The sequence below is a fragment of the Pyxicephalus adspersus genome, chromosome 4, assembly GCF_032062135.1.
Source record: "Pyxicephalus adspersus chromosome 4, UCB_Pads_2.0, whole genome shotgun sequence".
NCBI lineage: Eukaryota > Metazoa > Chordata > Amphibia > Anura > Pyxicephalidae > Pyxicephalus > Pyxicephalus adspersus.
The window spans coordinates 32,667,994-32,687,514 of NC_092861.1; the positions used below are offsets into that span (position 1 = coordinate 32,667,994).

General features: G+C 36.3%; 1 protein-coding gene across 2 annotated transcripts in view; it reads right to left on the reverse strand.

The window, feature by feature from the left end:
• Positions 1-19,220, reverse strand: part of ARHGEF4 (Rho guanine nucleotide exchange factor 4) — a 95,883-nt gene extending 76,663 nt beyond the window's left edge. For both annotated transcript variants that reach the window (XM_072407755.1, XM_072407754.1), the window contains exon 1: positions 19,094-19,220. In XM_072407755.1, the coding sequence (XP_072263856.1) occupies positions 19,094-19,132 (39 nt within the window). In that variant the 5' untranslated portion in view covers positions 19,133-19,220. The remainder of the gene's footprint in view (positions 1-19,093) is intronic.
• Positions 19,221-19,521: the final 301 nt, after the last annotated feature.

The following is a 19,521-nucleotide window of genomic DNA, read 5'->3' on the forward strand; positions in this document are numbered from 1 at the left end:
AGTGACAGGACCTGGAAATGTTCTGATTATGGGGGGTAAAGGAGAGGGCAGAATCGAAGGTGACGTACCTGAGGGGTGGGACGAAAAACATAGATGGCTCAATGTTGTAGCCTTTGTGGCCCCTTCTAAAAAATGCTCTTCTGAACCTACATAGCCATGAGTAGGTTCAGACAACTTCACCATACAACAGCACAAGGATGGGAAGTCCCACTTTATTGCTGATCCTGCTGCCTGTATATGCTGCAGCTTTCTGATCTGGTCATATGGGTCCAGAATCCAAAGCTCCATTCTGAAGAATACAACTCTAGGCCACCAATGAGCTCTTCATACCTTGCACTACTGTGATATATTATTTATTCATTAATTCATTGTAATTCAATTTTGAATAAATTTTTGTAATAAATAATATGTTGATTTTATTCCTTATTTTAATTTTATTGCAATAGGTTTGGGCCCCTTTTTTTTCTGTTCTTGTTTTCTTTTATACCAGCTTTTCAAAATAACAATTGCAATATCCTAGAGGTTGGATGAAGGCTTTAGTGCTATATTTTCTATTGAGGGTTATACAACCTATCAAACAGACAGACAACTGAGAAGGTAAGAGATACAGAAGGATTTAGTTCCAAAAGAGGTATAGCAAAAAAGAGTAATTTGGGAGCTAACCAATTGTGTATTCCTTTAAAAATAATGTAATGTATTATGTACATCCTGTAAATACTTCCTAAGGATAAGTTCACACTTTAGCACAGTGGCTAAATGTCTAAATGTCTGTCTGTAGCCCACTGCAGGTGAATATAGGATAACAAGGCCGCAGATGAAAAGTAAATGTTGTTACCTTACGATATATTATTGGATATGTTTGTGAAACGTGTGGGCCACGAGATAAGATTTAAGGGAAATCAGGAAATATTAACAAAATGCTAACAGAGAGGGGGGCATGACTGGGCATCAACCCCTTATCAGTGGGCACCATTACTTCTCATTGTATTTCTGCTTCTTTGTTGTTTACATAGATGGCTAAAAGTGAGGGAGCTAAAATCACTAAATTCCTAACTCTCCTGGCCGTGATTTCAGGAAGGTGTATAATTCACAAAATAGACTGAACATTATAGAAATACTTTGGGAGATATAACAGTTATTTTAACACATATTTTAACTTATCTTGTTGTTTTCCTGGAGTTCGGCTTTAAATGGTAAACTACAAAGACTGTGATTAAGACTGTGATTAACAGCCAATACTTTAAAACAATATAATTTTTTTACAAAACACCCAAACAAGAAAAGTATTCTAACCATGGCCACTTCAATAAAAAATTGTTATGTCTTATTACAGTACAATAGCAAAAAACAATGGCTAGAATTAAAAATATCATCATAATGAATAAACAGCATGCAAAGACAGTGGAAATTAATATACCAGTATCAAAAAATGCACAATTAAGGTATTCTCAGCTATCCTAATAGAAAACTTTTCAACACCTTAATAAAACACCAAAGTGACACAGTTATGGAGTTAATCATATCCCATTTACCTTACATATTATTCAGCATACAATAGCTCAGTGCCAACTGCCAGACTAGTGGGGTCATCTGGAGGGATTAATATTTAGTTAAGCATGCAGAAACAAGCACTAATGCCTCCTTTTGATTACTTTTCATGTGAACCCTAATTATGATGTACGGTGCTGAAATGCAAAGGTGTTTGCATAATATTGAAGTATAAGGATGACCTATCACTCCCTCTGTCATGTTGCAATAAAACAGACATGAATTGAGAATGCTTTGCAGCAAATATCTATCCACAAACTAAACCATAAAATAATTTACATAGGCACAAATAATCATGTGTGAAATCCTAATCAACAGTTGATGTTGTTTTATCTCAGAATTCATTTTTATTGTATTGTTTAGTGATGAGACAACCATAACTACTTGGATGGGAGGCAGGCTGAAATCTTATGGCACTACTGAGGAGGGGTTGCTTTAGCATTATGCCAAGCAGCTAATTGGCTAATAAATTCAAACTTTGGCTCATACACAGGACAGGACAAGGTTCCTGGACTTTGAGGGAAAGTGAATTTACAATTGCTTGTGATATTTTTCAGTGGCATTCCACATGTATTATTCACTACATGTGGTGCCAATCCTCGCAGGATAACTTTTTGGGTAGTCAAAGGTGAGCTGAATCATATTAGTTCTTTCTTGAATCTGGAAATCCTATTATTGGTTTATTTTTCAATATAGAAAATATACTGAGCCGTTGCAGCACTGGGGACTGTTGTGTGGATTCCTTTACACTTTTACCACCCAAAAGCCAGTATATGATTCAACCAGACATTCAGTGCCAGAAAATATGTCAATGTGAAATATCAGTTTTCATTCAGTAAGTCTTTAAAGAGTATATAAATCCTAACAATAATCATTTCCTATTTTGTCTCTTTTATGTCTTTTTAATATACAAAAGAATTCCAGAAAAGTAGTTACCTTTCAATACAGCTTCCTGTGCCCTCTGCCCTTGATATATTCTTACCAAGTTACATTGTTTCCAACTATCTTTGAGGTCTAGGGAACCCCTTCTCTATGTGTAATGGAAAAGAGAATAGGGAAGGTGTTTTTAGTAGTGCCCTGTAGCAACAATGCTTTAAGTGTTGTCACCCTAGACAGAAAGTCCAAGACTGGCAGGATCATATGGTGAAAAGAAAGAAAAAAATATGAAAACAGAGAAAGCTAATCGAACCACTGCATCATTAAATTATTGTCCTTGGGGTAAGACATGCATGAAAAATGACTTCTAGCAATCCATACTTTGTGTTTTTATATATATTATTCCTGCGTTGGCTACTTGCAGAAAGAATAATTTAGATAATTTAGGTTAATAAATCCTCTGTGCAAGCAGTATACGTGGGCAGTGGAAATCCTTGTTGGCAAGAGTTAACAATTTTCGCTCATTAAATTATATATTCTTAATGCCAAGGAACACACAGCACCCCATGGGAGTCACATTATAAGTGATATGTTTCTAAGCATTACAAGTTACTCTTAGCACAGTCATAGGGGTGTGTGTTCTGTGTTATGTGTGAACCTTTAAAACAATGCAAGTAACTAGCTCAAATTAAAGTGCTAGTTTTTAATTAGCAGATGCACTGAAAGTCACACAGACTCGTTGTATTATGAAAGTTAATGGTGCTTACTAAGGCCATGCAGAGCTTTTTTGTTGTGTTGTGCAGAGGGCCAAGTACAACTTTTTACCAGTTTATTTATTGCAATATCTTAAATATACCCTAAAGATCTCAATACCTTAAATAACTGTGATTGAGGAGTAGTAGTGGGTCACATTAAAACTCTACTTTTAGATTAGTGAGTTGGATTAGATACACCACACAAGGTACAATGTATGCACAGTGAGCATATATTAAATTCTTATAGCAACCTTTCTCTTTTTCACACTTTTGTGGTGTGCAATGTATGAGCATCAATGTGTGGTATTTCAAGCATCAACTTTGGACAAATGATGGTAGCCCAATCATTTTGAAAGGCTGTCAATGCACTTATAGCTATAAAGATTACATTTTTAAATGCACCATGCCACAGTGCACAGATCACATCTGTTTATTGAAATCTACATACAATAGAGTGATATTCAAGACCAAAAGCAGAGCTTTAGAGTAGTTTTGCCTAAAGGCAGACCTTCACTGATGCATATATATGTACCCCCATTTCTCTCCTTTTGTTGTTCTGTACTCACTAGAGGAAAGTCTCAGCAGCTAAGTGTAATTATGTATCTTCTATGCAAGCCTAAGCATAGATCAGGAACACTAAAGCAATTACCGTACATAATATGAACAAGCAGTGAAAACTCTTTACAAACAGCACTTATTCAGCTTTATATCTCTTAGCAGAGAGACAAAATTCATTTTTTAAAGTTTACAGCACAGGCTTAGTTTTTTTTTTCAATATTAAAACAATTTCTGTTATCCAGTACTTATGTAGCACCAACATATTACACATCACTTTACAAAGTCCATAGTCATGTCGATAGCTGTCACTCAAAGGGGCTCACAATCTAATGTCCCTACCATAGTCATATGTCATTACCACAGTCTAAAATGTATGTTAAAAGGAACCAGAAAGATTAGGAATGGGGTGTTTTAAAGCAATCTTACTACATTAGGATATACAAATAGTTTAGGGGCCAAAGTGTGGGCTCAGGTGTACTTTAAAGGTAAAACATACAGGTTTGTTTCACATTTTTTTCTGTTTTATGAATAAATGTTATTTTTTAAGGCAATGAGGAAAGGTGGGGTGAATATGCACACGTTGTATTCGTTAAAGCTTTTAGGTTCTTACTCTATTTATTGTGCCGAGATGTTGTCTCCTTACAGCCCATTCATAAAAATCCTGCTTACATAGATTAGCAGCTCAGTCTGCTCACACAAAAAACAAAACAAACACCAATGATCCTTATTGTGGCCTATGGAGTTCTCCACTCTGAAGTGGCAAACTCTAAAGTGGAGAGCTTTTAAAGTAGCAATCTCTCTAAAGCTACGTACACACTTCCAATTATTATCGTTGGAAAACGAACGACAAACGATCCTGCACGATATCTACGAACGATCGTATAGCACCGATCCTGCACATAGAGATAACGACACGATCGTTCGTAGATATTGTACACACAATAGATACGATCGTTTGAGCGATAGAGGAACTATGTGCACGACAGGAAAGTGAACGAACGTTCGTTCATTACGCATGCTCAGATCATGGACGATCAACGAACGACCGTACACACGAACGATGTTCAACGATCGTCGTCCAATCCGATCCGCCGGTCCGGTCGTTCGTTTCCAACGACTTTCCTCGTTCGTCGGCGTCGTTGGTTACTTTTTTTACGAACGATTTTTGCCCAATCGATCGTTCGTCGTTCGTTTTGAACGATAAAAATTGGAAGTGTGTACGCACCTTAAGAAGTAGCAATGCTTTCAGCTGATTGCAACGTTTAACAATAGGCCAACAGATAAATGGCATTGTGTATTAACACAGTGGTAATTTCTAGCTTTTGTCCAGTGACTTCCAATGGTTGATATAGAAAATACCAAATTGTTATTGTTTAGTAAATTGAGCCTTAGATCATGACCTAATATGTTAGCTTGATAATTACTAAGAAAGGGTTTATTATATCCTTCTATATCACTGTCTTTATGTACCACTACAAGTGTATCATTCCAAGAAAGTAAAAACAAAAAAAAGTATCAAAATGACTTTTACGTGAGCTTTGCTATCCACATACTGAAAATCACTAGCTTTTCATCATCTAGATATTAATATTTTTTTATTATTAAAAATAATAATATTAATAATAATAAAAAATAATATTTATATAGAGACAACATATTACACAGCGCTAGGGAGAGGACCCCGCCCAGAAGATCTTACAATGATGTTCCAACAATATTCATCATAAAACTGCACTTAGACATCATAATATACAGTGCTGATAATTTCACTATTAGCACAAACACTGATATGTTTAAATCTCTATATTGTCCTTGAACTTTCAATATTCTAAACATTGTACTCTATGATATACTGTGGAACAAACTTTCTACAATCAATTAGTTTCTTCCTTAGTAATAAACAGGAGTATCAACAAGCTTTCACTGCCCATTCACACATCCGCCCTAGAGAATGCATGCATATTTATATTCTAATTTTATGTAAAGAAGAGAAAGTTCACAGGGAGTGATCATGCGAGTATAATAAATACTAACACAGCCGCAGCACCACTAAAGAAAGTCAGTAGAAAGATGTGAATTGGATGATCACTAAATATTTATTGCTTTAAAAGAATGTTTCTTAGTCCTAGGGCTCGTTGGGGGCATCAATAAGACAGCTTTCCTAAAATCCTGGCTACATTGAAATAACTTTTATATGTAGGCAGCACGGTGGCTCAGGGGTTAGCACTCCAGCCTTTGCAGCGCTAGGTCCCAGGTTCAATCCCCAGCCAGGACATTATCTGCATGGAATTTGCAGGTTCTCCCCGTGTCTGCATGGGTTTCCTCCGTGTACTCCGGTTTCCTCCCAAAAACGTACAGTGAGGTTAATTGGCTTCTCCCTAACAATAGACCTTAGACTACATTAATCACATATGACTATAGTAGGGACATTACATTGTGAGCTCCTTTAAAGGACAGTTAGTGACACGACTATGGACTTTGTACAGCGCTGTGTAATATGATGGTGCTATATAAATACTGTATAATAATAATGGTAAGCCTTATGTTGCAGAAAACCCAGGTCTATAAAAAGTCTGTAGCATAAAGAGTGAGAGAAACTAGAGAAGAGAGGAAATAAACAAAAAAGAAGGTGGTTATTAGAAACATGAACACACCACTGGTAACTATTGGTATAAAGGTAACAAACAGACAAAAATCAGACCATGCCATGCAAAGTTTACTGAGAAATGTACATAGTTAGGTATACTGTAATGCTGAAGCAAATGGGGATTTCTGCTGGATAGTGGTTGTGTTATATCAAAAAGGTGTTTGAAGATTGTTAGAGACATTTGTAATTTCTGATGAGGCTGCATATGGAACGCAGTGAGAAATATTCTTGAATGTATTAAGTGAGAAATCCTGGAATCTGGACAATGAGATTATAAATCAATGACCAAAAGTAAGTAGTTTTAATCAGAACCAGTAGAAGTGCAGCACATGTAGCATTTCTCAACACCACTGACTGTCGCTGACACAAAATGCTTCTTTCTTATTCTACCTTATTAAAAACATTTATTCCCAATGCTCGTTTGCTTTTACATGTGTTTAAGTCACAAATTTCAAAACAAAAAAGGCATTTTGCTATCATGGTTCGAAGAATGGCAGAAGAAAACTAGGGTTTTGTGCAGCAAATAAATAATACCGTTAAACCTCTCGTATCCTGACGAGTTTCGCCATTAGGCTTCCTAAGGGGATATATGGAAAATGTTATACCGAATAGGGATTCCCTTAAACCAGAAGGTAAGCAGTTACTAGGTGTATTCCATTTAATACCTGGATGAAAGTCCCATGAGTGTGATGTATGCAGAGCACAGAGCAAATGTGTCAGAATATGAGGCGTTTAACGTTAATATTAATCTAGATATATTTCTGTCCAGCCAATCGGTCAATCATCCCATGCCTACCAATGGGAGAGGCCAAGCAAGCACAGTGTACAGTATATCTATGAAAGCTGTAATTTCATATGATTGTTTTCTGCAATACAATGTTTATTTGCGGCACAAAACCCTACTTTCATCTGTCATTCTTCAAATCATTTATACTTTGTTTAGGGTGGCTCCATGTATCCGTATGGGTGTTTGGATTAGCACCACTTTTCTAGCTACGCATTTTGCCATCATATCATTAATATGTTTTATTTAAAGTTTGCCAACCTGATCTTATATTACAATACAGCTGTGGGTTATGGCTTATTTTCCAAAACCAAGCACTACAATGAATGGGGTTCATATTCTATTCTAATGCAGGATGCTGCAAAACAGAGATCAAATATGCATTTATTTACTATTCTATTTTAATACAATATTAAACTATATCCTATGTACATTGAATAAACAAAAATATTTGTGAATATCAATATCCATTTAAAAAAATAAGCAAAGCAATATAGTCAAAATATGCATGATTTAATGACTACATCAGAATGCTTTTTGTAGAGGCTAAGTGATCTGTTTGTAAGTCACAGTGCAATAACTAGATACAAATTATGCATCACATCACTGAGTCTGGCTTTTCGTGAGAACTTGTGCTTTGGAAAAAAAATTTCAAGTTATTTTGTTTTTTGCCTCACTGCAAGGCTACAACAGGATGTTGATAAGGTTTAGTCTAGCAGTCTAAACATTATTTCTCGGATACAGAGCAGGTGTTTCACTACAATCATGCACACTGCAATAATAATGGGGATGGTAAAAAAAAAGTAACATTACCATAGTCCAGTAGTAGAAGAACAATCCAATAAAATTTTCTTCAATTATGAAACCTAATCACGTTGTCTCCAATAGAGTTTATGGCATTTCTGATGACTAACCAGTCTTCTCATAAGATTTTTATTTCTGTTTAGTTACTAGCTGTTCTCCACCCCTTGATTGAGGGAGGAATTGAAACATGACAGGGTGGTGGAGAGTTGCGGGTGACACCCCAGTGACTTGGAAGAGCTGGTTTGCCAGGCCCTGACAAATTCTACACTAGGATTTACTAATGAGCATATGTGAATGCGGGATTAATTAGGAAAACAAGAATGAAGAAGACACAAAGGTGGGGAGGGAGGTACCGAGAACATAGGAGGCAATAATGTTACTGACAAAAGAGATTACTCATGAGTAGATTGTTAGGTGAATGAATATTACAAAATCTGAAACAGCTGGAGACTTAAGGTGTATGTAATATTAATATTATTTTAATGCATCCCTTTTCCATACTAAGTGCATACTTGTGTACCTGTTTATCTCTTTGCAAATGTAGTAATTTTAATTCTGTAGGTCCTCATTTCTTCATTGAGCTTTCTGACCATTTTAAGTATAAAATGCAGAATTACGCTTGCACGGTCAGTATGTATCCTCAGCTTCTAGTCAGAGCGACAAAACTCCATGCCATCATCATTCTGCCTGACACCCACCCACCTAGCCCTGCTTGGCTTGAATGATCAATACACATGTGACAGGTTGGACAAATTAATGTAATTCTTTATAATAGTTCCCACGACATGCCACCGCCCACCCGCAGTAATTGTAACCATGCTCCTTCACTTAGAAAGCAGGGTGTACATGTAAAACTTGTGGTTGTATGGCCACTGGATAACAGTTAACAATGCAGTAAAGGGATGCTTTTTTAAATTTAAAAAATGAGTAGGAAGTGATGCAATATATATGATAGCACACTGTCTATTTAGGGAAAAAAATAAAACCCCTCCACACTATACTAAATGTTTTTCTTTTTCAATTTCGGCTCCTGTCATAGAGATATCCCACTGAGCCAACCTGCAGCCATGACAGAATGTAAATATCTCTAGTGGGTTTACTGTATCTAAAAACAAAGCATGCACCTATGACAGGTATGACAACCCGATTTGTAAAAATACTTTATTCCAGACAAACAGAATCTTTATCACAGTTAATGGTTTCGTTATTTAAAAAAGTAAGAGGAGCTTTATTTGTATTAGCAGTTAATCTTTATATTAAACGTTACATTTACAGTGTCATAAATGCATGCTTACTTCCTATATAGAAGGCAAGTGTGATGACTATACCCAGAAATGTTCCAATGTCTTTTGATGAATGTGCACCCCAGTCCTCAGTATTAGCCCAACCACTAAATCATGGCTTTTAATAGGTTTTCCCTATTCTGCTTCTGGTGAAGTTGGAGAAGCGGTGGCAGATCAGGTATTATTGAAGTATTTCCCATACAATCACAGGAGCGAAAGGGAGCAGGAACCAGTTGGCAAGGTGATAATCTGGAGGACAAGATGAGAATCTCATTGGTGCCTTAGGCCAGATAAAAAAGGCTTTCGTATTAATGTTAATGAACCAGGGACTACTATATAGATTAGTGCCACATTCCCACACATAATTCTAACAAGAAAAAAATTGTATTAGGTTAATAAAACATTGTAAATATGCTCATGGTAACAACAAATGTGTGTTGTACAGCTAATCTCACACAGTATTCAATGTGTTTTGCCAAATAGGCTTCCTCAGGACTGATGAGACCGGTATCATGTTAATAATCATATTTTCTGTATATTAAAATCAACACAAACTAAGATCATAAATTCTTAAACCAGCAGATACAAAGGAAAATTGGATTGGCAGTGCTGATTTTCTCAATCATTCCGCAATTATCACATTTATTAGATCATGTGACCTCTAGCATAGTGAGTGATTTTTTTAGGCACCTTCCATTTCGTCTAATTTTCAGATATTCAGTTCCTCAGATTGTATGCGAAGAGCCTCTAATTTTTCTCCCGTATTGTTGAGATCCAGAAAGGACTTGTAGGATGCTCATGCACAGCTCTGCTGGTCCTGTCTATAGCCAGCTTTTAACTATCTTATTCATTCAGTACAAGGCCAGGGTCATCTCAGCTCAATAACAAATTAATCAAAATAAGGAAATCTTCATAGCTCTGGCAGCATAAACACGGGAAGAGTACACTGTCCTGGCAGTGTTTTTCTGATAATCGGTCTTTAAAAGAGAATTTAAGAATATTTCACAGCAGTGTAAAAATAGATGATGCTTTCTCATTACTGACAGCAGAGCTATAATAGAATGTGCGAAGATGCTGCACTTCGATGTAAGCATATTAGGAGGATATTTTGGGGTAGTGTCCAGGTCAGCCTGTGCCTTGAATCTGATCCATCTGATCCATGCAAAAGCAATTTGATGCTGATCTCTACACTATACCCAAGTTTAAGTTTTGTTTTTGCCAAAAGATAACAGTTTGTTAGATTATTACTAATTTTCATGTGTGAGATTTGGTAAATCTTATCCTTACCATTTCCAAAAATGTTATTTAGTGTAAGAAGCAAACATTTAGCTAGGACTAATTTATAATCTAACAAATACTTAGCCTTTGAAAAAAATAAGAAGCTTGTTACTCTTGAGTAGGTCACAGGAGAAAGTCTGTTCAACACATAGGACTTTGGGATTGGACTATTGAAGGAATAGAGTCTGATCACATTGCACAGTAAATTTCAATTGTTACTTAGTAAATGAGGTTAAGCCAAGTGAAATTAGTTTGAAAAGAATACCCTAATATGTGCAAATGAAATTTGTTTAAAGAAGAATAATCAGATTCTCTGTCCACTAAATTACAAAATGTCCCCACACTGGGGATAGCATTGCACTGCAATGGTTAGAGCACATTTTTGTCTAAGGAAACAGCAAAATTCACTTTTACTTAATTAATCCCCATTTATCTATCCCTAGTTCTCTTGGACACCCCAGGTTATGTCCCTCGTCATTGTTAACTACAATGTAGGACTGCTGGTCTGTGACAATGTCAGGACTGTGAACAATAGACAAAGTGCCAAAGAAAAGAGGCTTTGGGAGACCAGTCAAAGGTAACCTTTATAAGAGGGAAAAAGTTAATTACATTACTTTTTACTAGTAGGCAGAAGGAAGGCAAAAAAATTGTAGCTTAACCTATGCTGTGCAGATTTGTGAGTATAGAGGCTAGGGTAGCCCACTTCAAAGGTGTCGTCATTTTAATGGTGCCCAGCTTTAAATGTCCTGGCCAAAAGAGGACTGCTGTTGACATAAATTAAATGGACCTGTAGAATCAAATGTGTCAAAATGCTGCAGGCCGTGTACATTTTACCGGCTCAATGTTTTATGAACTAAACATTCTGCTGAGTATTTAAGTGAATATAGTCATCTGATTCAATGTACTATATCTATAACTGTATTAAAAAGTGTTGTATGAATGTGAAAAAAGCCTGCTGAACATCCTTTTTAATGGTATTGTGTACAGAGTCTTAATAAAAAAAACTCCAGGCTCCTCCACATTGCAGCTTAGTGGTCTGATTGTCTCTGTGGAGTAGCAGCCCCATATTTAAAAATGGAAGTTGTCCTTGCTGCTGAGTAATGTGTGGGCGTTCTGTTTTGGGCAAAAGTGGCACCATGAACAACAACAGAATAATGCATATGATTGCCCTGACTCCAAAAATCAATCAATGGAAAACCTCTTAATGTAAAGCAGTTTTAATGAAGTGCTTATTGCCTGGATATTACATGGACCCTTTTTTTAATCTTCTGACAGGATGTATGATTTTCTTCTACCTTTTCTGATCTGCATACTTGTACTGGATTGGGCCTCAGACATTATTAAATCAGGTGGGTTTGATCTAAACTTCCATTCTCTATTTACAGGTGGGCAAACTTTTAAAAGTAGGAAAATTTAACAACCTACTCCAATACAATGTTTACCTATATTAAATAAGCGGGTATACATCAAATGTGAAAGTTGCTTAGGTACACAGCAGCAGCATTCCCATTCACTGGTGGTTTTTAGGGCCACTTCTTAATAACTACCAACAAGTGCCAGCCAATAGGAACACTCCCCACTGCGTACCGTAATACTTATAACCACATTCTGTTGTCTCCAGCATTAAACTGACTTCAATGGGTATAAGGTTTAAAGGAACAAAAACATTTATAATACCTGGAATAAACCAAGCCCGGGAACATTCACCCATCTCTACTCCACCAACATGGACACAGTAAGTAAAAGAAGCCTGACTGGGAATCTAACCTCTCCTCTTAAATGTTAAATAAATATTTAGAATGGATTTAAAGGTTAAAGAAACCTAATACACTACAGAGGTAAACACCAATACTTTTAGAGTAGGTATAGAAATAGCGGGGTCTAGAATTTGGCTTGTATACTGAAAAAATCCAGCACTCCAAATCTGACACATTATTCCCTGAGGAAGTTATCAATGAACATATTCTTTAGTTTCTCTGGTTATGTTTGTACTTGGGTATAACCTTACTACTCTGACACAGTTAGAGAAACCAGATTTGCTTGTTTGTGGAGATATTTTGGTATGAATCTGTCTGTGTATTCTGTTTTTCTTCTGGAGTTTATTGTTTGACAACAACAGGTGCAACATTTATTATATTCACAAAAACACAAAACCATATTAGGAAAACCAATGACAAGTTTGCAGTAAGTGTTTTTAAAATGTCCTATAAATATGTATATAGTATATACATAGTCTGTATTTTACAAACAGCTTATTCATTTCTAAAATAATGTGTCTGTGTCTGCTAATCAATGTGAGAGTTTCAGTGTATCATACAGAATAACTTATCCACATTCCATAAAGTCTTATAATATAGATATATATACTAAACCTTGACCAAATTCGTTTTCATTTTGGATGTACTAGAGAAAGGACTGTTGTATCCCTGCTGGGATTTCCCCTCACCATCTATTCTGTCTGATACTCATCATCTGAACAGGAAGTGGGGAGCAATCACCCTCATGGGGACTACAATAAAATTCTGTTTAAATATCTACAGTTTTCCAATCAACAAGATAATTTGTTTTCAGTACTGTTTGGGAGGATTTCCCAGACAGGAACAGCAATAAAACCCTTCAAAACGTTCAAAATCAAGAGATAAAAAAAAAACATACTGTGGCTGGTGGTAGATGTTAATATTCACTTCTCTGTTGGACGTTTAGTGCATTAAGCTACTTCAGTATGGGGGGGTCTTTGGAGGCCAAGTTCAATTGGTAGAACAACACATGAAAAAATGTTTAGAAGATCCTGAGATATAAACTGCTTAAATCACACAGATATATTGACTTTTCCTGTAAAATATCAGCTTGGTTCTCCCTCTGAGCCTCCCTTTTTGTTGCTTGTTGAGACTGAAGGCTTTACTAACCAATAAGGAGTTTTAGTAGGTTGGAAGGCAGAGCTTTTACATAGAGCTACAAACTTCATATGTTCATCTGTCAATTTATCTTTGAACATTCTAATCATATTGTGGATTTCAGGGTGTACATGTAACAGATATGCGTTTGTGTTTTCATAAGATAGCAATTAAGCCTGCACAAATACCATCTACACCATTCAGGGTTAGAAATCCTGATCTTTCATAGATTTCATTTTCTCTCCACACTGTCTTTTGTTCTGCGTATTCACATTGCAGATTTGTTTGTCAAAATTGTTTAGTCATTCTAAATTAGATTGCTATATGGTTTCTAATTATACATAAATGCTACACCAAGAACGCAGTTATCTTTCTGTGACAAGCCAGCTACATCCTCATTAGTACAAAATATTATATAATAGAATAATGACCCCTGATAATAAAGATCACAATAAACAAATCTATTTCTTTGATAATTTCATGCTACACTACGAGGCATGGTTGTCTCATTCTCATGGTGGTGAAGTCAGATACAGTATTCTAATAGGAGTAAAATTAGGACAAGTTATCAAGATGCTCAACTGATGCTCCTGTAAGAATGAAGCCAGTAAGCAGTATTTGCAAACTCTATTTATCAAGGAGTTATTGTCAAAACATCAGTAAAAGGTAAAAAACAAAACTGAAGTGAATATCAACAAAATGTATTGTGTGGATATTGTCAACACCTTTAGTAAATCTGCCCAATCATTACAGACTAGGACATGTGTTGGGAGTTCAAGGATAGCATCAGAAAAGCTGGGTGATCCAGCAAATCTGGAATGGATTTCTTCAAAGTAATTTGTTACTAAATATTTTGAATCCTGGACCCAGCTTTAGTGATGAAAGTGTATTTTTTCCAGGCTTAGAGAGCTTTATTAAATCAGGCCCAATGGCATGCAATACTATTATTTTTAGAAATAACTCAAACTTGCCCAAAGACAAAAAGTGCAGGGAGCATCTCAGATGCAACAGATTCCATCTGTAATTAAATATTACCTTTGTTAAAATTGCCCTTAAATATAGATACATACTGTATGTACATTTTCTGTGGCCTATGAGAAGTAATAACGACTAAAAATGTAGGCATTATATGGTAGAAATCTGGCTAAATATTAAAGATTGTAATTGCTCAGAAAATAGTTCCAAATACCAGGTTAAGCCTCTAACATTGCCTACAATGTGAAAGATCATAAAACAAATTACAAAGTGAAGTAAATACAATGTCAGGTACATTATTACAATGTCTGGCACAGATCATTTTACATATGTTGGGTAAGTTTTTGTTTGTTTCATGTTTAACTAAAGGAACTGACTTTGTAATGGCCCAAATCAGTAAACAAGGGAAAGGACAGCTGAAAATGTATTATTCTCTGCAACGTGTTGTGAATTGTAGTTCACAATGACCAAAGGACCACAGGTTATCTAATCTTCCAATAAAACTCAACAATAATCCTTCTGGGAACAACCCAATCATTAGAAAAGATGACACGTCTGTTTGCCTAGCTGACTTACTACTTTGTGTTTTGCACAGTGCTCTTGGACAGTGCTTATAAGCAACACTAACCATCTATACAATGTTATTATAAACTAAACTGAAGCACCTTTTTAAAAAATCAGGAAACAATGACAATGATTTATGAATCACAGTGTATTTACAGTCTATTATACAGGTAGATACAAGCCAGCCATGTTCCACCAAGAGCTTATGTAACTTGTGTAGGTAAACCTAAGAATATAAATGTGATATATTGCAGCATACCAGATCCTAGGTGTGGTGCCTGCCTTTGTTTTATTCTTTTTCTCAGGCTTTTTTTCTTTTTTACCTGGTGATACTGACAGTAAAAATTTGCTGTTGTTGAGTGACAATGCACACTTACGGCACTGTGGGCATAGAGAAGTAGCGTTGTCCCCCGCCCTGGTAGAGCTGATAACACCTGCCCTGGTAGAGCTGAGTACAGGGCAGTGTTAGATTTCTGGCAACATTTTTGCTCATACCAAAGAGGTATAACAGTACATTTAAAATGGTATAATGCACTTTGACCATTTCCTGCAAAAACTGTTGATAGCCCCCCCCCCCCTTCGCTGTTGAATATTAGCCTGGGTCCAGAACAGTAAAAAGGACAACCCCTTCTGCCTACATTTAATCATACTGGATCCTAGAGATTGGTCTGATGGGTAGGGGTAAGTGAAGTTGACAATATTCAAGCCCCAGAAATGTCAGGAAAAATTGTGTTATTTAGAAATCACTCTATTTATTCTTTCTCTTATACAATTGGTGGTGTTTCAGGCTGCATGCTGCACTCTTGCACCTTTTCTATGGTTTTTAGCAGCTTACAATTAACTGTGACAAAAAAAATGCGCTGTTTCTTTCCAATTGATGAGTTAAACTTAATTAAAATACACTGTATTTGTAGTTCCTTTATCCATGACTAAATATAATAAATTGCCTTTTATAGTATTTAAAAAAAAACTGTAATTAGATTAAATAAATACAGCCCTCAGAAGACCGTAATACTTCTCATAATCAACAGTTATGAGAAGTATTCACAGCAACTTAGTAAGCTTTAGTGCTCTAAACACACTCATCCTAATGTCGGTTGTCTCAGGCAGCGCATTCATTTAAATGGCCTGCCCAAGGCACCACAATGAATCGATCACACCAACATACATAAAGGGGGTTGCAGTAGCAAGCATGCTACTCCAACACAATGGTTTGAATAAGAACTAAAGCTAGCAGAATATATTGGATAAAAATGCCTTCTTGCACAATTTCAACTGTATATAGCTAAAGCTTGGTTAAATTTACCAAATAATTAGAGCACAGTCTCCTACAAGATCTTTCAGTAGGGACCTATAATTGCTTATAATTGCCAGAACATAACTGTTCTGTCTGCTAATAATTGTCATTCAAGATTGTCCTGTTGGGGACATCTGAAGTCAAATTAAAAGATTTTAGGTGGAAGATATACAAGATACAAAGAGGAATCACAATGCTCTTTAGCAAAGGTCAGATCTTGGTTGGTAAACAATGTGTTACAATAGTAACTAGTAGAAGCCTGGCATGAAAGCCAGGCAATTAGTATTCCCAGAATGAAAGGGTTCCTTTAAATATAAGCACTGCTGTCTGATTCATTTCTGATCAGCTACTCAGTCTTTGTCTAAGGTTATAGAGCCTAAAAGCTCACCTGTATATGCTACCATGTATACTATTGACATATATCAGGCAAAATATATGTATCAGTGAAAAAAATGAAGGAGAATGTCAGAACCCATAATTTTCTGTGCTCATAGAGGAAGAGATAGTCAGAATGATGGACAGCACAAGCTCTCCTATCCTCCTCAAGACTGACTACCTGCTAGGCCAACTGCAACTTTCCTCTTCAACTTGGGAAATGTTGGACTGCAGTGCACACGTGGTGAAAAGATAATTACTTTTTATGAAGAAAGGGGGAAATACTGAATCAACTACAGTAATTTTCTCCCCATGGCATCTGAACACAATCGCCTGCAATGGGTCACGTGTTTGTTATCATACATAACATATTATACATATGTTAATGCCTGCACTGCCCGATTATCATAATAAGTGCTTGGATCAGTTGTTTTAACCCAATATTTATTCATAAAGCATTGAATTAATTTTAAAATAATGTTAGTGTAACTACCAGAAATCTGTGATTTTATTCACTTCACATACACCAGAAAACAAGATAAAAAAAGGAGTGTTTCCAGCACTAGAAGTATGTATGCATTTTACACAATTATCATTCCAACATATCTTGAATATGGGAGCTTGTGGATAAGGGAAGGAAAGGAGTACCTATACTTTTAACTCCTGAATACCCTACCTATAGTCTAGTAAACATGCTCAAAGTGGGAGATAACAAAAGAAGGTGTAAAGATACAGACTTTGAACAGCTGTCTCCATTTGGTTGTAAAATGGAGCAACAGTGAATTAGAAGACTAAAGCTACGTACACACGGCAGATTTTTATCGCCCGATAATTGGCCGATGCCGATTATGCTCCGTCGCTCTCCCCCCTCCCCTCTCCATAGAGCATGAACGGTGCTGTATGTACAGCATCGTTCATGCATCTTGTAGCCCCTTGTCGTTGGAAAGGATCGTGAAAGATCCTTTCCAACGACAAAAGTTGCAAGTGTGTACGCAGCTTTACTGGACAGATTTGCAATGATTTAACAGTCAAGATAACACGCATAGCTGTATGCAAGATGCTCTGCTTCAAACTCTTTTTGCAGGATTCCTTTTGTTATTAAAATTTCTACATGAAATCCTAAGAAATGGAGCTTCCTCTCTGGCCTTCAGTAGAGTTACCCGGAAATGGCCCAATGCCAGCCCTAAATACTCACATTCTAGGTCAGTGGTTCTACACTTGTGTGTTATGGGCTTTTTATGCTTGTTAGGATACTGAGTTTTACATACTTTGTTAGAGCATAGGAGACTACTTAGAAAGTACTGATTTACAAACAGAGCGTATGAGCAAAAGATGTAGGCGTCTATTGTGATATACTTACCTAAGAGTAAATGTAAAAAACATTTGTGGTCATAAAAAAAAAATGGTGTCATGGTGTCTGTCAACATATGAAAGACTCTGAATAGATATTACAAAAATTCTATTGGCACTTTTTAATGTTAGAAAAGATGCTCACTTTTTCATTTTCATATGCTATGTATATAAACAGTTTTCAAATATACAGGGGGCTATTCACTGTAAAACTAATTGTATTGGATTACTGGGCATCATTTAGAGGTGTGCTTTTTGGGGTAAATATAGGATCATATGACTTATCCTGTTATTTGCTTCTCTTCTTGTTCTAGCTGCTGCAAAATCAGGGCTGGCATTGGGTATTTTATTGGAGTTATAAGTTAGGTCAGACAGCTTTTTCCCATGTTAGTAGGTACTGTTTATGGGGGAGGAGAATCTGTGCACCTGAAACACCATTCCCCGATCCATTGTAATTGTAACCATCGCCCTGCCCTGTAAATCTTAATTTTATTCAATAATAGAAAAGTGTACAATTAAACTCTGTTTAATGTCTACACATTCCTCTTCCATGCCATTAATAAGGTTCCATCCCATGCAACCACATCCCTTTCTCTATTTCTAGATTCAATGTAATATCAAGCTATTTTTGGATCTCAACGTAAATTTAACTTGCTAATTACAAATCATCCACCCTTCCCTAAAAATAATATGCTTGCACCTGAATCCGGTACTGCTAGAGGCAGTTTTGTCCTGCACATGGTATATACAACGAACAGCAACAATCACATGCTGTTTTTCACAATTATTATAAACTAAATTTCAGTTAAACTACCCAAAAAATGAATCATATAACTAAATTGGACAGTAAACCAGCCAGGCAGAGAAATAAATAAACCTTTTGTTTTATAGTTAAGCACATAAGTAAGAAAGTACTTTTTGTACTTTTTGGACTTTCCTAACATGGAAAACAAATCTTGTACACAAAATAAGCTGGTCAATAGATTAAAGCAGTTACTAAGCATTATTCCCAAGACAATTTTCTGCATTCCTTCAGAGAGCCTTGACATTCGCCTATTACAGAGAAACATTCTTTACATAGTTAGGAGAAATGAATATGGCTTACCTTGAAGAAGCTACGAAGAAAGTACAGTACACTGAACATTTCTGAAACTTTATAAAATTGTCCCACACTCTGAATCCAGATTACAGGATACAATTATTCCAGTCCCCTGCTGGGTCTTAGGTTGCATGCATTCTTGTTGCTATTTTAGACAGTCTTAGTACCAGTGAAGACTGTGAGCTATGCCAGGAGCTTATGCTAAGGAGCTGAATAACAATTAGGATTTATCTGTGCGGTGCTGAACTGTACAACAGTACAAACAGGTTTGTTCACAGTTTACAGGCTAGGGAATGTCTGCACTAGGCATGCTCAGAGAGACAAGCCATTGTCTTCATTGAATAAAATGAAAGTGCTTGGCTAGTTCATTGGCAACTATTGAGGCTAGACTGAAATTTACATCTTCTTTCTCACTCCCATCATAGCCTCGACTA